This window comes from Lingula anatina, chromosome 9, assembly GCF_051362555.1.
Source record: "Lingula anatina isolate TDL-2025a chromosome 9, LinAna3.0, whole genome shotgun sequence".
Classification (NCBI taxonomy): domain Eukaryota; kingdom Metazoa; phylum Brachiopoda; class Lingulata; order Lingulida; family Lingulidae; genus Lingula; species Lingula anatina.
Genome location: NC_141775.1, coordinates 1,182,221 through 1,205,698, shown reverse-complemented (window position 1 = coordinate 1,205,698; position 23,478 = coordinate 1,182,221). Strand labels below are relative to the sequence as shown.

The following is a 23,478-nucleotide window of genomic DNA, read 5'->3' as shown; positions in this document are numbered from 1 at the left end:
TTTTTGTTTCATAAACCCCAAATGAGGGTCGGGCGTACCCGTTAAACAAACTGTCAATTTTGGCAGCCTTTGCGGTATTATTTTAGGGTCACCTTCAGACATTACCAGGTTAGGAGAAAAATATTAGGGTAAGTCTTAACAAAACTTAAGATGTTGCCTTAAAATATAAATCGCATTATATTGCTCACACTTTTTCATCTGCGGTTGTTACTGATTTTAAAGTTGGGACGTTTGCACGCAACATTATTTCGCTTTCGTTTTTCATGTCGCATTAAACAGCGGTTAACTAAGAGCTGCAAGGGACTTGTGCATAACATTGCTCAGTATGTAATGTCATCAGTTCACTCCAGCTAAAAAACAAAAAGAAAAGAAAAAAAAAACACTAGTAGGTATTTAACTTGGACATCCCCATAACTGATTGGGGATTGATTTTCCACAGATATTCACAGTTATTGTCTCTATTAAATAGACAGTCATTTTGGTCTGATGTCGGCCAAAATGTCCACAATAATAACTGCGGCCCTGGTAGAGGGTACCCATAACTAACTAAAGCTCTGGATAGCACGGGACATATCCTGCTTTTTAGAGTGGCAAATATGGAGATTTACCGGTAAGAGGAGTGACTGAAATGTTTGGAGTCTAGCCCTTGAGTGAAGGGAGTAAAATTTTTTTACAATCCTGTAGGCGTGTCGTTACCCTCTGTTTATCAAAAAAAAAAAAAAAGGAAATGTCTCAAAAATGCCCAAGAGGTCACGAGAAATACACAAGTAGAAGACGTCATATCTTACACTTTACTTCGGAGATACATGTATTTCTTTTAAATAATATCTTTCTTTTTTCTTTTCATTTTTTTTTTTGGGGGGGGGGGGGATGGGGGTAGGGGTGAGAGGGGTTCTTAAGCTAGCCATTTTCTTCACATAGTAATCACACACCTTAAGCAAAAAAAAAAAAACTCTGTCATCTTGATTTACATAATTTTTAAAAATCAAATGAATAAAATAACACATGTAGTACAGATACTACACATTGCATTTTATATGTTAAAACATGCCCAATCTCTATACATGTGGTGGTAATTGACAAACTCTCTGTATCTGATATGTGTATGTAAACATCACATCGAATACCTTAGCGCTAATTGGAATTGCATGCAATGAAGAGTGAATTGGTATCAATGCAAATAAATATCACTTGCTTGGATCTGTTAAGGTTATTTTACATTTATTTTGAAACTGATGTCAGAATTAAACGTTTGAAAGCACAACCAATCAGTTTTAAAATACTCATGTAAGCTAGCGAATTATTCATGTTAGCTTTATTTATTCTGCCTTGTGAAACTGCATTTTATATTTGCTGTTGATATCATTCTGACCTGTTTTAACATTTCACATGTTTGTCTTATTCGTACAAAATGTGTTATTTTTTAAAATGTCTTCCGAGTAAAGTTAATGCAGTTGTACAGTACACCTTCATCCGAAGCAAGACATACTTTGTGATGCTTTCATATTTCTGAAAACTTGGTTTCGTGATATTGGGTAACGTTTTCTGGTGGTCACACAAACTAAACGCCCTATCTATTTATCCACGAAAACATTGTTTTTTTCCGTCGTTGATAAAAAAGAAAAGTTGCCCTTTGTTGTCAAGCGGAACAATAACTTTATGGTGCTCAAGTCGGATAGTTTGGAAATCTTAGATTTTAGAAATAATTTAGTTACTCCGGCTAATTCTGTACATTTTGTACTGTGAACAGCGGGATAATTTGCATGGAATAAAATTATATAACGTCATCATTCAGCAAGCCTAGCTATAGCTTGGTATAGGACTCTGTCTGCCTTGAATCCATGATATAGCAGGGACGGATCCAGGAGTATTTAAAGGGGGTCCGAGGAAACTGACCCCCCTCCCCTACACACACACACACACACACACACACACACACACACACACACTTGGCGTGGAAAAAAATTGGTATTTAAGAGGGCGAACGGTGCCATTTGGTACGGTTTAGAACTATGATTCAGCTATTCAAAATTTTCATTTCATGAGGGGACCAGACCCCCCTGATCCCCCCTCTAAATCCGTCATTGTATACTGCGCTTATCTCTCTGCACTAACGTGACAGTGCAAGTAGATACATTGACCTTTCGCTTCACAAAGGGATTGTGACCGGAACACGAATAACAAACAGGACAGGTAAAAAAAAAAACATCTATAGATGTTGCTATTTAAATACTTCACCTCCAGAGCACCCATTGTGCGGTGTCGTCGTGTGTATTAAATGGCAGTAAGTAAACTGCTGTACGGTTTTCTTCTTTAGAACAAGAACTAAAAGTAATCGCCGTGAATATTTGGTGATAGAGTATCACAAGGGGATTGTTATTAAAGATATATAGCGTTTGGTTGTCTTATGTCTGTATCTATATCTTATAAATATGTAATATGTTTTTGTGGAAAAAAAACAACGACAAATGCAAGAAAAGGGAGCGTGCAAGGAATGCATGCACTACTTACCGTTACTTTGGCTTAAGCCAACTGTTGAAGAAAACTAATATAAGATGTTGCTTAATTGTGCATTTTAGAATTTCCATTTCAATAGAGTCATGGTCGAAAAATACTTGTTTAGAAGTTGTTGGCGACTCCATGAAAATACGACATTATTTCCCCCAGTTCTTGATCCTGGGGACAGTCTCTTTAAGCAGGTGACCCAGACGCTACTTTATGCAAGTGGCATACTTTAATCAGGGCGTTACCACCCAGCGTGAACGCGGTTGCGTTTTTTTTTTTTTTGTAAGTAGAAAGTTGGGGCAAGCGGGATCAGGCTTACAGAAAAAAACTAAAAGGTAAGATAATGAAATGTTCTTCAGATCCATTAAAATCTTCACATGAATTACAGGTATAGGTACCATGTATCAATAGTATATTTTTCTCCCTGAAACGCGATTTTCAGCGTACGAAATAATGACATTTTTAAAACGGACAATTCAGAAAGTCGACCTTAATCCTGTAAAGCACATGAGGCAGCAAACAGTACATGTCCTGCCACAACACTAGGGAGCAAAACCAAGGTAGTATTACTACCAGTGAGATTTGTCGTCAATGGCCAGCTTATTCAAGAAACATTTGCTTCATTTCTGTCACTATAGTATACTAATAGGCCTACGTCGTACTTTACGTTACATTACAAACATTTCGTATTGTATACAAAGAACAAAGTAACATGGGAAATATTCCGGAAGGCACACAACATAATTTGAAATCAAAATGGTTTTCTGACATTAAATTGATGTTATTTAAAACTTTTTCTTATATTTAAGACATAAATCCGGGAATTGTCTATGTTAGGCTATATAACTACATATCAACATGTAGGCCCACCCCCCTGCCGTTAAAACAAAACATAGTACATGAATATACTGTATGTACCTATGTCGCCCCTCGACCATTATCAAGGACATTTTTTAATTTATAAAAAAATAACTGATAAAAGTTGATTGCAAGGCGTGGGAATGAGAAAAATGTGGATGTTGAAATTCCAGGGACCATGCATCATCATCATTTCCTGTTATTGGTAACAGCGTGTCTTGCACGTGCAGACGATCACGGGGGTGTCACGTGGAGTCCAAAGGCCAATGAAGTCATTGACTTGACGCACCATTTGCATCCAGATACTCCCGTGTTTCCTGGAGGTGTGGGATTCAACTACACTCGTATCCACAGAGGACCGTGGGTGTACGGAGCAGGATGGTACGTGATATTACAATTTTTTACTACTCCACTCTCTACAAGCTAGAAATAGAAAGAACCACAATATTTTCAATCTTTTCGGTTTTGGTGATGAGCATACTCATTGGTAGGCCTAATTGTTATAAAAATTAATACATATTTAATGTTGATCCCGTCAGAAATTATATATTTTTACCCGAGCAAAGTTGAAAAGTGAACTTTTTGACTAATTTAGAAATAAAAATTCTATCGTACTTCTAAGTCAACTAGGTGGGCTTCTGTTCAGTAGGCCATGCAAAAAAAAAAAAAAAAAAAAAAAAAAAAAAAAAAAAAAAAAAAAAAAAAAAAAAAAAAAATTCAATTCAGCCTCCACATTTCTTCCTGTATGCCAAAAAACGCAATCAAAAGAAACAGCGATAGATTGAGCTACCTGTCAAGCGAAAACCACAAACCACAAACCTTTTTAAAGATTGTGAGGATCTTCTTTTTTTATCTCTGTCACTGTAGGCTAGAAGACAATGATATTTGTGGGTCGGACATAGTGGGCACTACCCTCCTTGCGCCTGCGCGATGGGCGCAAAACAGATGGTACATCAACGAGATTCCACCGCACAGGTTCTTTGGTTCTGTGGTGAAAGTAGACGTTTCAATGAAGGTCGAGAATAACAGCAACTACAATTTATTGGTGAGCGACCTAAACAGCTGGGAAAGCCAACATGGCCGAATACCCGACAACGCTATCCTACTCATTCAAACGGGATGGTCCAAGCATTATGGAAACAAAACTGCTTACTTTGGAACTGATGCTGCCTCGTTCTTGATAAACGGAGAACCAACGACCAATCACCCCGGGATATCCGATGAAGCTGCTCTGTGGCTTGCAGAGAACACAACAGTGTATGGGGTGGGCATTGACTCCCCTGGTATTGGCCCCAGTTCCTCATACACCGCAAGCACTTCACTGCACAGAAGAAACATCTACACCATCGTTGGAGCAGTTAATCTCCATAAGGTCCCGGCGAAAGGGTATTCTTTGGCTGCTTTGCCTATGAACGTAGAGAATGGTACCGGGTCCCTTGTACGTTTGTTGGCATTTAGGACCACCAAATTAAATCCGAAACCTGAGGACACTGTGGATTTGACGTATGCGTTGAACAATGACACCGTGATGTGGGTTGGTAGAGCCCCCTTTCAGTTGTTTAGCGTCCATAAAGGGCCCCTGATAATCGGGAATAATAATTTGTGGTATGTATCATTACTTGACATACTCTTTGAAATCAGTTTTGATAAAGGGACTATCCGCTATCTTCTGCCAAAGGATTTCTTAAATAGAAATGACCACTCATTAAAAATCTTGACCCATATTTATTTGAATGTTAGAAATTACTTGTTCCTGTTCTTGATGATTCACTGAGCGAATTATGTAGAATAATGGTTGATGTAAAATAAATGCCAAGGTATGAATTTGCACTCCCAAGACAAACTGTTATGAAAGTTTGGCGTTGATGCTTGTCTGATGAGCCAAAACAAGATTTGAACTATATTTTTCAGGATGGAAAGAAACAATTTCTGTGGTCCAGAACACATGGGAACCCACCTTGACGCTCCAGCACACTTTATCAAAGACTCTTGGAGAATCCATCAAATCCCCCCTCACGGCCTCATTGGCCCCGCTGTGAGAATAGACATCGACCAAAAGGCTGCAAACGACCCGGACGCAGTTCTCACCGTCGACGAAATCAAGGCGTGGGAAAGAGAAAACGGGCGTATACCGGAAAATGCCATTGTTTTCTTATATACCGGATGGGGGAAATATGTAAACAATTACACGGCATATCTTGGAACCGATAACCGTGAGAATTTTCTTGACGAGAATGGCGTGCCGAGGACACACTGGCCAGGCTTCTCAGCTGAGGCCGGAGAATGGCTTGTCAGCGAGCGACAGATCCTTGGAGTAGGGATAGATGCTTTAGGCTTCGACCGCGGGTTCACTGTTTTATTCGAGACCCACGTTTCATTCCTCGAGGCACGAGTTCTAGGTTTGGAAAACATTGCAAACCTGGACAAGTTGCCCAAAACTGGCACTACTGTGTTTGTTTTCCACATGGTATACGTTGATGGAAGCGGGGCAGCGACCAGGGTTGTGGCCCTAAAAGATGGTCTTCAGACTCCAACGACCCAAACGCCCCCTACCAGCCCATCCCCAACGCAGTGTGTGACAGGATCTGGTTGGCGTGTTCTTGCCTCTCTCCGCAGAACCGCTGTATTGGCTTTTGGGATTTGTTTCCTAGCCGTGCTATTTTAATCTGAAATGAACGTATCTAACTGTGGCCCCTATCTGCCCTAGAACATGAATTTCATTGATTTACATGCCAGGATCCTGGGCCAGCTATCTACGAGACGCTGCATTCCCTGTTAACGTTCCAATACCTAACCACCCTCAACGCAGTGTGTCACCGTTTCTTGCGCCATCTATCGGTTATATCAGTCACTGCATTTTCTTGCTGTAAAACGTTTGAATGACAAACCTAATTCCCTTTAATCATAGTATGGGAATTGAATTCAGAAATTGTGCATTCCAATATAATGCATGTAGAACTGTTGTATAAAAATGAATGTTTCTCAAAGGGCAATACAATACTAAAGTAACCTCATTTATGGGGTCTAAAACCCAATATTTATAACATCTGGAACATGCCCTGAGTTTAAATTTGTGAATTAATTTTGATATTTTCCGATATTTTGAGGAAATGTATAGTGAAAAACGACATTTTATTCATATTGTATATTTTTCTTTTGGACTTGGAAGGACGTAGAATTCAGTAGTTTTTGATGTTTTAAACTTGATGTTTAAAATGAGATTATGTCAATTAAAACTACTTGCATGCACCTAAATACACTTTATTGGGATAACTTTAGATATTATAATATAAATAAATAAATAAACGAAAATATGACTACAAATTTAGCCTTCCATTTTATTTCCTGGGTTGGTACTGTTACTTATTAAAAACGTGAAAAATGATTGCTCATGAAGATGCAAGGCGTAATTCATATAAGTGATGTCAATATTTTAACAAACTATCAAGACCGTCAAACAAAGGCATTATTTTGTGTCTTTACCAAAGACTATCAGAAGGAAGACTTCCAGAAACGTTTCTTGCTCCGATTTGTAGTATTTTGTCGTGGATAAAAAGGCGTTAAGAAGAGGTTTGTAGTTGTTACGGTGAGAGAGATCTGGTTGAATCTGGTATTTTCACCCCCAAACCGATGTATTTTCACCTAAAGCTCTACTGTCACGTCGTCAGCTCAAATTATCGCACTCATCCTGATGCAATTTAGATGTGACAGAATAATACATAAAAGCTATGTTTATTTCCACATCAGCTAAACGGATAAGGCAAAAATACCTTAAGTATACCTAAAGTACCGCGGTGCGTAAGTTGTATGTTTGTTGAATTTTACATTGGCTTTATTGAAAACATGAAAAATGATTGTTCATGAAGATGCAAGGCAGGTAATTCACATAAGTGATGTCAATATTTTAACAGATTATCACTGGTTTACCTATACCCAAGACCGTCAAACAGAGGCATTATTTTGTCTCTTTACTAAAAACAATCAGCAGTAAGACTTCCAGAAACGTTTCTTGCTCCGATTTGTAGTATTTTTGTCGTGGATAAAAGGCGTTAAGAAGAGGTTTGTAGTTGTGGTGGGAGAGATCTGATTGAATCTGGTATTTTCACCCCCAAACCGATGTATTTAAACCCAAAACTCTACTGTTATCAAATTATCAAATTCATCCTGATGCATTTTAGACGTGACAGGACAGTACATAAGAGTTATGCTTATTTCCACATCATCTAAACGGTTAAGGCAAAACTACCTTAAGTACCTAAAGTACCACGGTGCGTAAGTTACGTTTGTTGAATTTAAAGTTGGGCTATGTACATGTACGTTAATTAAGTCACACAAGGAGAGCACAGACATACCTGTTTACCCAGAATCCACTACTCTCGTCTTTTTGCACCTACCCAGCAAACACGTCACATTCGAATCACGTGGCTAGCACGATGCTACCAAATTATTACGTCATAGCAACGTGCTAGTCACATGACACCTGACTTGTTTGCTGGGTATGCACGAGCGCAGGTGGACAGATTCAGCTTCACGACCCAAACGTATTGTTATCGGGATGCGAACAAAATACAGGACAGGAAAAAACATCTATAGATATTGCTATTTATACATTGCCCCCCTACAGCTGCTATTGTACAGAACTGCCGTGTGCATATCAAATAGCGTGTACACCTTACCTTTTTTATGACACAAAATTGAGGATGAGATTTGTTACTTCCTGTTTTTAAAGGGAGCATTCTATTGTCTTACATGTACAGCTACATGAACATCTTAAATCCTATGCCTTTTTTTTTGGGGGGGGGGGGGGGCAGGGGGGGGGGGTGAGCATAAAATTACCACCCGTTACGAAAATTACATTCGGGAGGAAAGGCAACATGCAAAGAATTTCAACACTATTTACTTGCTTAAGCCAAGAAAACTCACCCAGATGTAGGTTTATAGGATATTTTGAAATATGCATCTAGATATAGTCATGATGGAAATTACTAGTTTATAAATTGTAAGTGACCTCATGGAAATTCGACATTATTTATGTCCTGCCTTTATCCCGTGCACATTCACTTTAAGCAGTCGACCCCAGACGTTACGCTATAAGTTGCATACTAACTATCCTAGGCGTAGTTTAACGGCTTGGTATACGGAGGTGCGTCTTTTTTGTAATAAGGAGGGTAGAGCGAGCGTGATCAGACTTATAGAAAAAGAATAAAAGGTAAGCTAACCAAGTGTTCTTCGGGTCCATTTTCAACTCAACATGATTACTGTGAAAGAGGTTTTCTGTGGTCTCTGGATATAAAACTGAGTTATCCTTTAATTAGGGTTTACACTAGCAAACCACAACGTTTCGGTGCACCTTCTAGGATCCTCGTTCTCGTGAATGGTGGTTGCGCGTTGGTATCCTGTGAAGTTTACACCAGAGCCCAACGTCGTTGCCCCCCCCCCCCCCCCCCCCCACTGCCACGCCCATGCCCTGCGACAAGGGCCGCTAACTCCCAAAGGTTTCTGATATTGTCCAGTTTTCTTAGTTATGCATGGCAAAGAGACGTTGGGAATTCACACGGCATAACTTTGATGTCATCAAAGCTGCATTCCGACTTCAAGACGTTATGTGGTGCGGATTAGGCCTAATGTGTTATACTTGTAAGAGTCCTGGATTTTTTATCCCTAATTCTTGGCATTTATCTCTTAAGAAAGATCTAAAATATGTCCTTAGATTTTAATCTTTACATAATTTGAAACGTTGATTAATTTGTCAGGTTTAACCTTCAGCAAAGAGTCATTCACACTGTCACGCCTTAGAAGTTTGGTCACGCCGCAGGTGACAGGTGATAAAAAAGATACCAACGTGCTAGTGTTTGTTTGTGACGTCATCAAATTGAGTATTGTGCTATCAACTGAGAGCATGTCAAAAATATATTTAAATACACGTATGTGATACTTTCCATGTTTCTCTGCACCTAGTTCAAGAACAATAGACTAAAAATTTTTTTTACAAAGCACTTATTAAAACAATTTGCCGTTCGTTACCAGGTTACGCGCCATCTTAAGAAAAAAGATATCTCAAACCGAATGTTCAGTGTTTGAAAGATTGTCTAAGACTAAGTAATACTGAGATATCTAGATACACGTAACTGACAATGGTAGAAAGGCGTGGAAAAAATAATGTCGAAGTTGAAATTCCAGGGACCATGCATCATCATCTTTTCCTATTATTGGTGACTGCGTGTCTTGCACGTGCAGACAATCACGGGGGTGTCACGTGGAGTCCAAAGGCCAATGAAGTCATCGACTTGACGCACCATTTGCATCCAGATACTCCCGTGTTTCCCGGAAGTGTGGGATTCAACTACACTCGCATCCACAGAGGACCGTGGGAGCACGGGGCAGGATGGTACGTGATATTACAATTTTACTACTCCACTCTCTACAAGCTACAAATAGAAAACAAACTACTGAAAGTCAATCTTTTCGGTTTTGGTAGACCTAATCATTATAAAAAATTAAGACACGTTGTGATCGCGACAGAAATTAGATATTTGTGCCCGAGCAAAGTTGAAAAGTGAACCTTTTGACTAATTTAGAATTTTTTCTATAGACTACTACTTCTTAGTAATTACTTAACTACATTTCTGTTCAGTAGGCCATGCAAATCAAACAATTCAACTCGGCCTCCACATTTCTTCCTTTTTGCCGAATAACGCGATCAAAAGAAACCAGAATCTCAGCAAATCTAATTAAAGTTGCGTGGATCTTTTTTTCTGTCACTGTAGGCTAGAAGACAATGATATTTGTGGATCAGACTTAATGGGTACTGCCCTTCTTGCGCCTGCGCGATGGGCGCAAAACAGATGGTACGTCAACGAGATTCCACCGCACAGGTTCTTTGGTCCTGTGGTGAAAGTGGACGTTTCAATGAAGGTCGAGAATTACAGCAACTACAATTTATTGGTGAGCGACCTGAAGAGCTGGGAAAGCCAACATGGCCAAATACCCGACAACGCTATCCTACTCGTTCAAACGGGATGGTCCAAGCATTATGGAAACAAAACTGCTTACTTTGGAACTGATGCTGCCTCGTTCTTGATAAACGGAGAACCAACGACCAATCACCCCGGGATATCCGATGAAGCTGCTCTGTGGCTTGCAGAGAACACAACAGTGTATGGGGTGGGCATTGACTCCCCTGGTATTGGCCCCAGCTCCTCATACACCGCAAGCACTTCACTGCACAAAAGAAACATCTACACTATTGTTGGTGCGGTAAATCTACATAAGGTCCCGGCGAAAGGGTATTCTTTGGCTGCCCTGCCTATGAACGTAGAGAATGGTACTGCGTCCCTTGTGCGTTTGTTGGCATTTAGGACCATTAAATTAAGTCCTAAACCTGAGGACACTGTGGATTTGACGTATGCGTTGAACAATGACACCGTGATGTGGATTGGTAGAGCCCCCTTTCAGTTGTTTAGCGTCCATAAAGGGCCCATTATAATCGGGAATAATAATTTGTGGTATGTATCATTACTTGTTGTCATATTCTGCAAATCAGCTTAAATATAGACACTATTATCTGCTATATGTATGAGTTTGTATGGAGATGACTCAGTATATTAAACTGTCTCCAAAGGAAACTGTATTTTGAGTGATTTTAAATGGCCTTATGCTCTGTTTTCATGATTGCCATGAAGTATTACGAGAATGGACATAAAAGGGAATGAAATGACAATATCTGACCACTTTTTAAAGCCATCATTTAAAATGTAAATAATTTTTGCTCCGAGCAACTTTTTGATCATTTTATGTACATATTACTTAATAAATGTAAAATATGCAATCAGTTCATTGGTATTGGTTTTAATTCCAATGATAAAACTTGAACAAATGTTTTGTCATTGCTGTTATTCTGATTACTGACCAAAGTTAACATAAAACTGTATATTTCAGGATTGAAACAAACCGTTTCTGTGGTCCAGAACACATGGGAACCCACCTTGATGCTCCAACACACTTTATCAAAGACTCTTGGAGAATCCATCAAATCCCCCCTCACGGCCTCATTGGCCCCGCTGTGAGAATAGACATCGACCAAAAGGCTGCAAACGACCCGGACGCAGTTCTCACCGTCGACGAGATCAAGGCATGGGAAAGAGAAAACGGGCGTATACCGGAAAATGCCATTGTTTTCCTATATACTGGATGGGGGAAATATGTTAACAATTTCACGGCATATCTTGGAACCGATAACCATGAGAATTTTATTGACGAGAATGGCGTGCCGAGGACACACTGGCCAGGCTTCTCAGCTGAGGCCGGAGAATGGCTTGTCAGCGAGCGACAGATCCTTGGAGTGGGGATTGATGCTTTAAGCTTCGATATTGGCTTCACTGTTTTATTCAAGGCCCACGTTTCATTCCTTGGAGCACGAGTTCTAGGTTTGGAAAACATTGCGAACCTGGACAAGTTGCCCAAAACTGGCACTACTGTGTTTGTTTTCCACATGGTATACGTTGATGGAAGCGGGGCAGCGACCAGGGTTGTGGCCCTAAAAGATGGTCTTCAGCCTCCAACGACCCCAGCGCCCCCTACCAGTCCACCCCCAACGCAGTGTGTGACAGGATCTGGTTGGCGTGTTCTTGCCTCTCTCCGCAGAACCGCTGTATTGGCTTTTGTTATTTGCTTCCTAGCCGAGATATTCTAATCTGAAATGAACATACCGATACGAAAATCAAGTATCTAACTGTGGCCCCCATCTGCCCCGGTCCTTGGATTCCATTGATTTACATGCCAGGATCCTGGGCCATCTATCTCCGAAACACTGTTTCTTCAATACCCTTTACGCAGTGTGTCACTGTATCCTGCGCCATCTATCGGTTATATTAGACACTGGATTATCTTGCTAAAAAAGTTTGAATGACAAACCTAATTCCCTTTAATCATAGTATAGGGATTGATTTCAGATATTGTGTATTCCAATATAATGCATGTAGAACTGTCGTATACAAATGAATGTTTCTCAAAGGGCAATTGCGGCCATTTTGTAAGAATCTGCAAAAGTCTACAATACTAAAGTATATGTATATATAATCTCATTTAAACCCAATATAACATCTGGAATATGCCATGAGTTTAAATTTGTGAACTTAAATTGATATTTTTCGTTATTTTGATGAAATATATAGTGAAAATGATATTTATTCGCATTCTATATTTTTCCACTGGACTTGGAAGGACGTAGAAGTCAGTAGTATTTGAAGTTTTAAACTGGATGTTTAGAATGATATTATACCATTTAAAACTACTTGCATGCACCTAGATACACTTATTAAAAACGTTACTTATTAAAAACGTGAAAAATGATTGCTCATGAAGATGCAAGGCGTAATTCATATAAGTGATGTCAATATTTTAACAAATTATCAAGACCGTCAAACAAAGGCATTATTTTGTGTCTTTACCAAAGACAATCAGAAGGAAGACTTCCAGAAACGTTTCTTGCTCCGATTTGTAGTATTTTTGTCGTGGATAAAAAGGCGTTAAGAAGAGGTTTGTAGTTGTTACGGTGAGAGAGATCTGGTTGAATCTGGTATTTTCACCCCCAAACCGATGTATTTTCACCTAAAGCTCTACTGTTACGTCGTCAGCTCAAATTATCGCACTCATCCTGATGCATTTTAGATGTGACAGAATAATACATAAGAGCTATGTTTATTTCCACATCAGCTAAACGGATAAGGCAAAAATACCTTAAGTATACCTAAAGTACCGCGGTGCGTAAGTTGTATGTTTGTTGGATTTTACATTGGGCTGTACGTCAATAAAGTCACGCTAGGATAGCACAGACATATCTGTTTGCTTAAAAACCACTGCTCTTGTCTCTCTGTACCTACGCACGAGCGCAGGTGGACAGATTCTGCTTCACGACGCAAACGTATTGTTATAAGGAGTGAACACCATACAAGACAGGAAAAACATCTATAGATATTGCTATTTATACATTAGCTCCCTAAAGATGCTATTGTACAAAACTGGCGTGTGCGTATCAAATAACGTTTACACTTTACCTTCCTTTTATGACAAAAAAAATTCTGGAATGAGATTTGTTACATTCTTCATATGATATTGCCAAAATGTTATTAAAGGGAGCGTTCTATTGTCTTAAGTTTGTATCTACACGCACATGTGTATCTTGAAACATATTTTTTTTTGGGGGGGGGGGGGAATAAAATTACCAACCATTACGAAAATTACATTCGGAAAGAAAGGCAACATGCAAAGAATTTCAACACTATTTACTTGCTTAAGCCAAGAAAACTCACCCAGATGTAGGTCTACTCATGAAATGTGCATCTCGATATAAATGTAGTCATGATCGGAGAGTACTAGTTCATAAATTGTTAGTGATCTCATGGAAATTCGACATTATTTACGTTCTGCCTTAATCCTGTGTGCACAGTCACTTTAAACAGGTGATCCAGGCGTTATTACGTTTTAAGTTACATACTAACAATCCTGGGCTTAGTTTACTGGCTGGGGTATGCGGAGGAGCGTCTTTTTGTAGTAAGAAGTTTAGAGCGAGCGGTATCAGGCTTAATAGTAAAAGAATTTAAGGTTAGTTAAAGAAGTGTTCTTCGGATCTATTTTCAATTTAACATGATAACTAAGTAAGAGGTTTTCCGTGGTCTCTTGATATGATTATAAAACAGAATTAGCCTTTATTTAGAGACTTAATAACACTAGCAAACCATGACGTTTCGGCCCACCTCGTTCACGTGAATGGTGGTTGTGCGCCGGTATCTTGTGAAGTTTACATGAGAACCCAACGTCGCTCCCCCGCCCCCCACTCTGCTACGCCCATTCCCTGCGACCAGGGCCCCCAACTTGTAACGGTTTCTGATAGCTTCCAGTTTCCTTAGTTATGCCTGGCAAAGAGATGTTGGAAATCACGCGGCATAACTTTGCATTTGATGTCATGAAAACTGCATTCTTCAGACTTCAAGACGTCATGTGGTGCAGATAAATCTGTTATACTTGTAAGAGTCTTGGCTTTTTTAACCATAATTCTTTGCATTTATCTCTTAAGAATGATCAAAAATATTAGGACCTACTTGTCCTTAGATTTTTCTTTGCAGAATTTGAAACACTGCTTAATTTGACAGGTTCACCCGTCAGCAAAGTGTCATTCACACTGTCACGCCTGAGTTTTCCTAAGTTTGGTCACGCCGCAGGTGACAGGTGATAAAAAGATACCAACGTGCTAGTGCTTGTTTGTGACGTCATCAAATTGAGTATTGTGCTATCAACTGAAACTGGGTCAAAATAAATGTATAAATAAAAAAATACACGTATGTTATGCTTTCCATGTTTCTCTGCACTTAGGTCAAGAATAATAGACTCAAAAAATATTTTTTATACAAAGTACTTACCAAAACAATTTGCTGTTTGTTACCAGGTTATGCTCCATTTGCAGAAACGAGATATCTCAAACCGAATGTTCAGCGTTAGAGAGATTGCCTAAGACTAAGAAATATTTAGATATCTAGATACATGTAACTGACAATAGTAGAAAAGCGTGGAGAAAATAATGTCGAAGTTGAAATTTCAGGGACCATGCATCATCATCTTTTCCTAATGTTGGCGACAGCGTGTCTTGCACGTGCAGACGATCACGGGGGTGTCACGTGGAGTCCAAAGGCCAATGAAGTCATTGACTTGACGCACCATTTGCATCCAGATACTCCCGTGTTTCCCGGAGCTCAGGGATTCAACTACACTCGTATCCGCAGAGGACCGTGGGTGTACGGAGCAGGATGGTACGTGATATTACAATTTTTTACTACTCCACTCTCTTCAAGCTACAAATAGATTAAAAAAAACGACTGAAAGTCACTCTTATCGCTTTTTATGATGAGCATGTCCATTGGTAATCATTATAAACTATTAAGACAAATTTTATGGTGATCGCGTCTGGAATTAGATATTTTTACCCGAGTAAAGTTGAAAAGCAAACCTTTTGACTATTTTAGAATTCTTTCTATACTACTAGTTAGTAATAAGTTATTAATTTTAGTAATAATAAGTAAATAAGTAATAAGTTAAGTTGGTTTCTGTCCAGTAGGCCATGCAAATTAAACAGTTCAATTCAGCCTCCACATTTCTTCCTTTATGCCAAAAAATCGCAATCAAAAGAAACCAGAATCTCAGCAAATCTAATTAAAAGTTGCGTGGATCTTTTTTTCTGTCACTTAAGGCTAGAAGACAATGATATTTGTGGATCGGACTTAATGGGCACCAGTCTTCTTGCGCCTGCGCGATGGGCGCAAAACAGATGGTACATCAACGAGATTCCACCGCACAGGTTCTTTGGTCCTGTGGTGAAAGTGGACGTTTCAATGAAAGTCGAGAATAACAGCAACTACAACTTAATGGTGAGCGACCTAAAGAGCTGGGAAAGCCAACATGGCCGAATACCCGACAACGCTATCATACTCGTTCAAACGGGATGGTCCAAGCATTATGGAAACAAAACTGCTTACTTTGGAACTGATGCTGCCTCGTTCTTGATAAACGGAGAACCAACGACCAATCACCCCGGGATATCCGATGAAGCTGCTATGTGGCTTGCAGAGAACACAACAGTGTATGGGGTGGGCATTGACTCCCCTGGTATTGGCCCCAGCTCCTCATACACCGCAAGCACTTCACTGCACAAAAGAAACATCTACACTATTGTTGGTGCGGTAAATCTACATAAGGTCCCGGCGAAAGGGTATTCTTTGGCTGCCTTGCCTATGAACGTAGAGAATGGTACTGCGTCCCTTGTGCGTTTGTTGGCATTTAGGACCGCTAAATTAAGTCCTAAACCTGAGGACACTGTGGATTTGACGTATGCGTTGAACAATGACACCGTGATGTGGGTTGGTAGAGAACCCTTTCAGTTGTTTAGCGTCTATAAAGGGCCCCTGATAATCGGGAATAATAATTTGTGGTAGGTATCATTACTTGTTGTCATATTCTGCAAATCAACTTAGATATAGAGACTATCTGCTATCTTCTGCTACATGTACGAGTTTGTAATATGGAAATGACTCAGCATATATTAGACTGTTTCCAAAGAAAACTGCATTGTGAGCGATTTTAAAAAGACTTATTCTCTGTTTCCATGATTGCTATGATGGTTTAGTAGATCACCCAAAATGGACATCAAAGGGCATGAAATGGTAATATCTGGCCACTACTTTAAGTCGTCGTTTGAAATGTAAAAAAAATTCTGCTATAGGCGACTTATTGATCATTTTATATAAATGTTACTTAATAAATGGTAAATGTGCAATGAACTCATTGGTATTGATGTTAATTCCGGAGATAATGCATTATGAAAAGGTTCGTCTTTGATATCATTCTGATTACCGACCAAAGTTAACATAGAGCTGTATATTACAGGTTTGAAAAAAACGCTTTCTGTGGTCCGGAACACATGGGAACCCACCTTGACGCTCCGGCACACTTTATCAAAGACTCTTGGAGAATCCATCAAATCCCCCCTCACGGCCTCATTGGCCCCGCTGTGAGAATAGACATCGACCAAAAGGCTGCAAACGACCCGGACGCAGTTCTCACCGTCGAAGAGATCAAGGCGTGGGAAAGAGAAAACGGGCGTATACCGGAAAATGCCATTGTTTTCCTATATACCGGATGGGGGGAATATGTTAACAATTACACGGCATATCTTGGAACCGATAACCATGAGAATTTTCTTGACGAGAATGGCGTGCCGATGACACACTGGCCAGGCTTCTCAGCTGAGGCCGGGGAATGGCTTGTCAGCGAGCGGCAGATCCTTGGAGTGGGGATAGATGCTATAAGCTTCGATATTGGCTACACTCTTTTATTCAAGACCCACGTTTCATTCCTTGGAGCACGGGTTCTCGGTCTGGAAAATATTGCAAACCTCGACAAGTTGCCCAAAACTGGCACTACTGTGTTTGTTTTCCACATGGTATACGTTGATGGAAGCGGGGCAGCGACCAGGGTTGTGGCCCTAAAAGATGGTCTTCAGACTTCAACGACCCCAGCTCCCCCTACCAGCCCATCCCCAACGCAGTGTGTGACTGGATCCGGTTGGCGTGTTCTTGCCTCTCTCCGCAGAACCGCTGTATTGGCTTTTGTTATTTGCTTCCTAGCCGAGATAGTTTAATCGACCTTTCGGCCTAAAAGATATATATAATACATTTTTGTCCCCGACTCCTCGATTTCTTAGTTTCCATTGAAACACACAGCAGTGGCAAGCGCCATCTGTCTTTCAGTCAATGCATTTACCGGTGGTTGATGTTTGAATTCCATGTTTTATTCCCTTCAGTCATGAGTTTGAAGTTTGGAATTATGAGTTGTGAATGAGGTGGAAGGGATTTTGTTTGTAATTTTCCTTATTTACACTTACCAGTATGTTTATTGATCCATAAATCAAAACCTTTTTTTCTTTTGGCAACTTTGTACCTCCCCTTCGCATTTGAATGATCTGTAATAGTTCGTGCTTTGATCATAGTAGTGCCATGAGTTATACGAATTCAAAGTGATAAATTTCAGTGACTCATTTTAATATTACATGAAATGTGCTGGCATTTTCCACCCCAACATGAAATCGAACGATGTGAAATATTTTTTTCTTTTTTTTTTTTTTTTTTTTTTGCATTGCTTAGGCCCTATTTGTTTATCAGTTGCATACTGTATATAGTGCTTGGTTTTGCATTTTATACGTACGCTAACAAGCCTAATTCTAACATGCATGCTAAAAATAACCAATACATCAGATATGCAGTTCAGTAAGTAGTCGACTGGTTCAATTTTCTTTTCCAATTTGAATGCTACTTTCGCTATACAGAATGATACTGGAATGTTATAGAAGCGATAAGGCCGACTTAAAATCAACTGGCATACCCCTGTACATGTAATTTTAAGCAACGATTTTGAATGACAAAAGTAGTACGCAATTGTAAAACTTCTGATATTCATATTTCTTGTGTTATATTTTTTCAATTTTTTCTCTTTTCTTTTTTTGTGGCATATATTGATGGAATGGGTATATCTTTAACTTAATAAGTATAGTACTATCACAGAAGGCAAGGGACGTGGGCTTAACTTTGCATTTAAGTTGACATTTGGTTTGAATTATATTATCGTTATTCATTTTTACTCAATTCTAGCAATTCCTGTACTGGTGCATGCATTGTATGACCTTGTAATATTTTGTTCATTTATTGCTTTAAGTGCGTTCACAAGGCCATATATGGCCTAACAGATACCAACACGTATTATGTCATAGTATAACCTACACAATAAATACTAACACAACAGCGTTATAGTTATAAATGGTTACTACTTTGCCAACCTTTTTTCACCTGGCAAAGATAACTGGAAGACGCCATGTATATACAAAATACATCTATTTGCCGTGTACCGGTACAGTCACAGGTGATCTATGTCACACAGGTAGTCATATTTCTGTCTCTAAAGCAATTTGTGTCGTTCTGAACATTCAGCAAAGACTTGACGTGGATTCAACTTCAACGTACATATGTGGAAGTACGCCTCGAATTAGTCTGTCTGAAATTGGCGATGTTCCACTTTAGCTTCACGCCAGTTTAAACATAAAAAGGTTAAACGATTTTATGCCAATTAATGAGTGAAACTATTTCAAATAAAACGTGAACGGATATATAGAATCCTATGGAGTTAATTAAACCAGGTATCTGCATATCCCTGCATAAAATCGACTTCAAAGGGCTCATTTACATTTACATAGTTTTTAACATTTTGGTAATATGTTTTGTATAATAGCCTACGTGCGTATATCTGTTCCGTTGGGATGTGAAACGCTGGTTATCTTTTTCATCTTTCTAACTTCGAAATGTCGTTAAAAAAGAGAGACGGATACATTCCTTCTTTCTACCTGCATTTGATAGTTTAATTTTATGTTAGCTGGTCTTCGCTTTAAAAAACTGAGTCAGTTAATGAAAGGCGTATTCACAACATGGTGTTATGCCATATATACTACTGTCTGGGATAAACGGGTGACTGACAATGGCTATAGATTGCTTACTGAGTTCTAGTGTAAAGATAGGCAAACAATAGCTGTTTTTGTCGGTCTTCATTGCAAAACTCAGTAAACAGCGTACTATATTTCGTTGTGAAATCATACACATAAAAGGTGGGAACAGTTTATTGGAGAATGCAATCTATTGTCAATAAGGGTGCTTTTTTTTTTTTTTTTTTTTTTTTTACAACAAAAGCGGTCTCAACATCGGCGTTTGTCACGCTTGACGTCAGAAATGACAAACAGTGGCAGACATTGACATCGATTCGGTATATGTGTCCCTCTATAGGCACTTCCAGTGGAGAAAACGAACCACCTATATTTATTTGTCTTTATCTATAAGTCTATACATATTAAAGGCAGGCCATTTGGAAGCACATTTAATATAAAGGAGGGGGGGGGTAAACATTTTGAAAATGAGGAAGGGGCGGGTGGGGGCGATTCTTCTTACCCCTTTTTTACTCCATGGCATGGTTGAAAGGAGAGTGCACATGGTCTTCATACATCTATATAGAGGTAGACAAGCTGAGGGATAAGACAGGTCGATAAATAGATACAGTGCAGACAGATCGAAATAATCACCTATATCTCAATGTCGCACCTGAAATTATGGCGAAGCAAAAACTTATATCTCTTCCATAACAGAGTGCCGATTTATCACAGCACACACACACACACACGCACACAAACACACACGCACACAAACCTACACAAACACACCCCCGCACACACACACACCCGCACGCACACACCCTCACACAAGCACAAACACACACACACACACACACACACACAATGCCACTTCCATGATGACAGCATTGTCACAGACATTGCAACAGGTGGTCTAATTTTAGTGTTAGGGATCACCTGCTGCAGTGCTTATACTGCAAAACACTACTGCTGTAATAATAATTAATATAGCTTTAAAAATTGACGCACCTGCGTTGAATTGAATTCCACTGTATCACAGTTAAATCGACGGAATATTGTTTGAGGTGTTATTTTCGCCCGTTTTATGCATTTTACTCTCATCTTTTCTGTTATCTTTACACAAGGCAGCAAAGCTGTCAAATGTACAGACAAAAAGCAGGAAATAACAAAATAGGCTACTGTCAATTCTGATACAAAAGTACATTATGTTAAACTGCAAATTCAACATCAAATTTTAATTATACTCAACAGGTAATACCAATGTAAGTAAAATGTGTACCAAGCATAAGGCTTCAGGCCCATGGAAGTTCAAGTTCACACTTTGAAAATGTAAAACTTCCAGAAAAAGAAGTCAATTAGACTGCTTTTCCAACGTCAGGCTGCATTTTAGTCCTGTATTTCTTTTTTGAAAGTTTTGCAATCATAAGTAACATGGTTTTCTCATAATGGTCATCATGGCAGCAGCACCCAAAATTGTGTTTTCTTCTATTCTGATGCAATATTACATAATGGTTTACAGCATAATGACAATCAATTTTTAATAAGAAAATATACCTATCATAGATTTTCAGAAAATGTGACTATCATGGGTCTTCAAGCCTGTGGAACTTCAAAGTCACACATTGAAAATGCCAATATGTGAAAAATTAAATTTTCACAAAAAAATGTTTAACTGGCAGATTGCATTGCCTACTGAAGCTATATTTTAGTCCCATGTTTCTTTCCTGTAAGTTTGAGAACAGTAAGTGACATGGTTTTTCTTAAATGGTCATCATAGTAGCAGTGCCCAAAAATAGTTTTTTTTTTCAAATTTTGATGCAATATTACATAATGTTTAACAGCATAATGACCATCAATTTCTAATAATAAAATATTAGTATCATGGATATTCAGAAAATGTGACTAGCAAAGGTCTTCTGGCCCATGGAACTTCAAAGTCACAACTTGAAAATGCCAAAATGTAAACAAGACAGCACTGTTCTGAAATGTTTTTTTCCACATTTTTAACAATTTTTAACATAAAACAAAATTAACAGTTTACTGCCATTTATATATGATCAACTAAAAAAATTGATGAGATGGGAAAAAAATCAATAGAGCAGTGTTAAATGTCCAATTTCTTCCATTCTGAGATTCTGAACATAGTGAATGATTGAATCTGACAAACTGCAATGATATGAGTTTATTTCCATTTTTGAAACTTTATTACACAATACACGATAACAAGTTTACCATCATTTTTACAAAATCAACCAACAATGTTGTAAAGATGCAGGAAATGTCAAACAAACACTTTTACGTATCTTATTAATTAAATAATGAAACTGTTAACATGCCTAAGAATTGAATCTGAGGAAATGTGAAAAAACAGCATAACTTCTAAAATAATGGCCCGATTATGCTGATTTTCAAACTCAACCTGAGTTTTAGTAAGATTAACCACTCCTGTGAGTTTCATGACAATTGGCCTATCTGTTTTTCTTATATTGTGTTAACAGTGTTGTATATATGCTGAAAAGTGAAAAAAACAGCATAACTACTAAAATAGTGGCCCGATCATGCCGATTTTCGAACTTGACCTGCATTTTAGTAAGATTAACCACTCCTGTGAGTTTCATGACAACTGGCCTATATGTTTTTCTTATATTGTATTAACAGTGTTGCATATATGCTGAAAAGTGAAAAAAAAACAGCATAACTTCTACAATAATGCCTTGATCATGTTGATTTACGAACTTGACCTGCATTTTATGAATATTCATCAGCTCTGTAAATATAAAGCCAAAAAGTAAAACTGTCTTCCACTTATGGTGTTAACGATAAAAGTGCACAGCGACGGCAACATGGACTGCGACGACAGATGCAGGTGATGGCAATATGTACATAATAAAATATATGTATCGTGGATTTTCAGAAAATGTGACTAGCATGGGTCTTCAAGCCCGTGGAGGTTCTAAGTCACACCTTGAAAATGCCAATATGTGAAAAATTAAATTTTCACAAAAAACCGATTAACTGCCAGAAAGAATTACCAAACAGACTGCATTGCCTAATTAAACTGTATCTTAGTCCCATGTTTCTTTCCTGTAAGTTTGAGAACAGTAAGTGACATGGTTTTCCTTAAATGGTCATCATGGGAGCAGTGTCCAAAATAGGGGTTTCTTCAAATTTTGATGCAATATTACATAATGTTTAACAGCATAATGACCATCAATTTTTAATAATAAAATATTAGTATCATGGATATTCAGAAAATGTGACAAGCAAAGGTCTTCAGGCCCATGTAACTTCAAAGTCACACCTTGAAAATACCAAAATGTAAACAAGACAGCACTGTCCTGAAATGTGTTTTTTTCCATTTTTAACAATTGTTTACATATAACAAAATTAACAGTTTACTGCCATTTTTATATGATCAACTAAGAAAATTGATGACATGGGAAAAATATCAATAGAACAGTGTTTAATGTCCAATTTCCTCCATTCCGAGTTTCTGAACATAGTGAATGAATTAATCTGACAAACTGCAATGATATGAGTTTTTTTCCATTTTTGAAACTCTATTATACAATACATGATAACAAGTTTACCATCATTTTTACATAATCAACTAACAAATGTTGTAAAGTTGCAGGAAATGTCAAACAAACACATTTACATATCTTATTAGTTAAATAATGAGACTGTTAACATGCCTAAGAATTGAATTTGAGGAAATGTGAAAAAACAGCATAACTTATAAAATAATGGCCCCATTATGCTGATTTTTGAACTTGACCTGCATTTTAGTAAGATTGATTACTAATGTGAGTTTCATGACAACAGGCCTATCGGTTTTCCTTGAAATGTGTTAACAATGTTGCATATATGCTAAAAAGTGAAAAAACAGCATAACTACTAAAATAGTGGCCCGATCATGCCGATTTTCGAACTTGACCTGCGTTTTAGTAAGATTGATTACTCCTGTGAGTTTAATGACAACAGGCCTATCGGTTTTCCTTAAAATGTGTTAACAGGGTTGCATATATGCTGAAAAGTGAAAAAACAGCATAACTTCTACAATAATGGCCCGATCATGCTGATTTTCGAACTTGACCTGT

At 38.5% G+C, this 23,478-nt stretch overlaps 4 protein-coding genes across 5 annotated transcripts in view; all 4 read left to right on the top strand.

The window, feature by feature from the left end:
• The window catches only part of LOC106155781 (uncharacterized), a 197,920-nt gene that overhangs the window by 121,487 nt on the left and 52,955 nt on the right, over positions 1–23,478 (top strand). The window lies entirely within an intron of this gene.
• On the top strand, positions 76–6,681 carry LOC147759752 (uncharacterized). Its single transcript, XM_086996407.1, has 4 exons — positions 76–128; positions 3,537–3,744; positions 4,231–4,968; positions 5,275–6,681. The coding sequence occupies exons 2-4, from the start codon at positions 3,542–3,544 to the stop codon at positions 6,026–6,028; spliced, it is 1,695 nt and encodes a 564-aa protein (XP_086852533.1). The 5' UTR covers positions 76–128; positions 3,537–3,541; the 3' UTR covers positions 6,029–6,681.
• LOC106155773 (uncharacterized) lies at positions 8,458–12,672 on the top strand. 2 transcript variants are annotated; one of them, XM_086996366.1, is made up of 4 exons: positions 8,458–8,572; positions 9,544–9,751; positions 10,131–10,868; positions 11,302–12,672. In XM_086996366.1, exons 2-4 carry the CDS (start codon positions 9,549–9,551, stop codon positions 12,053–12,055), a joined length of 1,695 nt encoding a protein of 564 aa, XP_086852492.1. In that variant the 5' UTR covers positions 8,458–8,572; positions 9,544–9,548; the 3' UTR covers positions 12,056–12,672. The 2 variants fall into 2 exon arrangements, with proteins under 2 accessions (XP_086852492.1, XP_013386221.2); XM_013530767.2 differs by lacking the exon at positions 8,458–8,572 and having other exon boundaries at positions 9,354–9,751.
• Positions 13,852–18,707, top strand: LOC106161507 (uncharacterized). Its single transcript, XM_086996098.1, has 4 exons — positions 13,852–13,965; positions 14,960–15,167; positions 15,605–16,342; positions 16,798–18,707. Exons 2-4 carry the CDS (start codon positions 14,965–14,967, stop codon positions 17,549–17,551), a joined length of 1,695 nt encoding a protein of 564 aa, XP_086852224.1. The 5' UTR covers positions 13,852–13,965; positions 14,960–14,964; the 3' UTR covers positions 17,552–18,707.

Excerpts from the sequence above, each read along its gene's own strand:
- LOC147759752 (XM_086996407.1), top strand. The coding sequence starts at position 3,542 with ATGCATCATCATCATTTCCTGTTATTGGTAACAGCGTGTCTTGCACGT. Across the intron at positions 3,745-4,230 it reads TGGGTGTACGGAGCAGGATG|GCTAGAAGACAATGATATTT; the intron begins GTACGTGATATT and ends CTGTCACTGTAG. Across the intron at positions 4,969-5,274 it reads ATCGGGAATAATAATTTGTG|GATGGAAAGAAACAATTTCT; the intron begins GTATGTATCATT and ends TATATTTTTCAG.
- LOC106155773 (XM_013530767.2), top strand. The coding sequence starts at position 9,498 with ATGGTAGAAAGGCGTGGAAAAAATAATGTCGAAGTTGAAATTCCAGGG. Across the intron at positions 9,752-10,130 it reads TGGGAGCACGGGGCAGGATG|GCTAGAAGACAATGATATTT; the intron begins GTACGTGATATT and ends CTGTCACTGTAG. Across the intron at positions 10,869-11,301 it reads ATCGGGAATAATAATTTGTG|GATTGAAACAAACCGTTTCT; the intron begins GTATGTATCATT and ends TGTATATTTCAG.
- LOC106161507 (XM_086996098.1), top strand. The coding sequence starts at position 14,965 with ATGCATCATCATCTTTTCCTAATGTTGGCGACAGCGTGTCTTGCACGT. Across the intron at positions 15,168-15,604 it reads TGGGTGTACGGAGCAGGATG|GCTAGAAGACAATGATATTT; the intron begins GTACGTGATATT and ends CTGTCACTTAAG. Across the intron at positions 16,343-16,797 it reads ATCGGGAATAATAATTTGTG|GTTTGAAAAAAACGCTTTCT; the intron begins GTAGGTATCATT and ends TGTATATTACAG.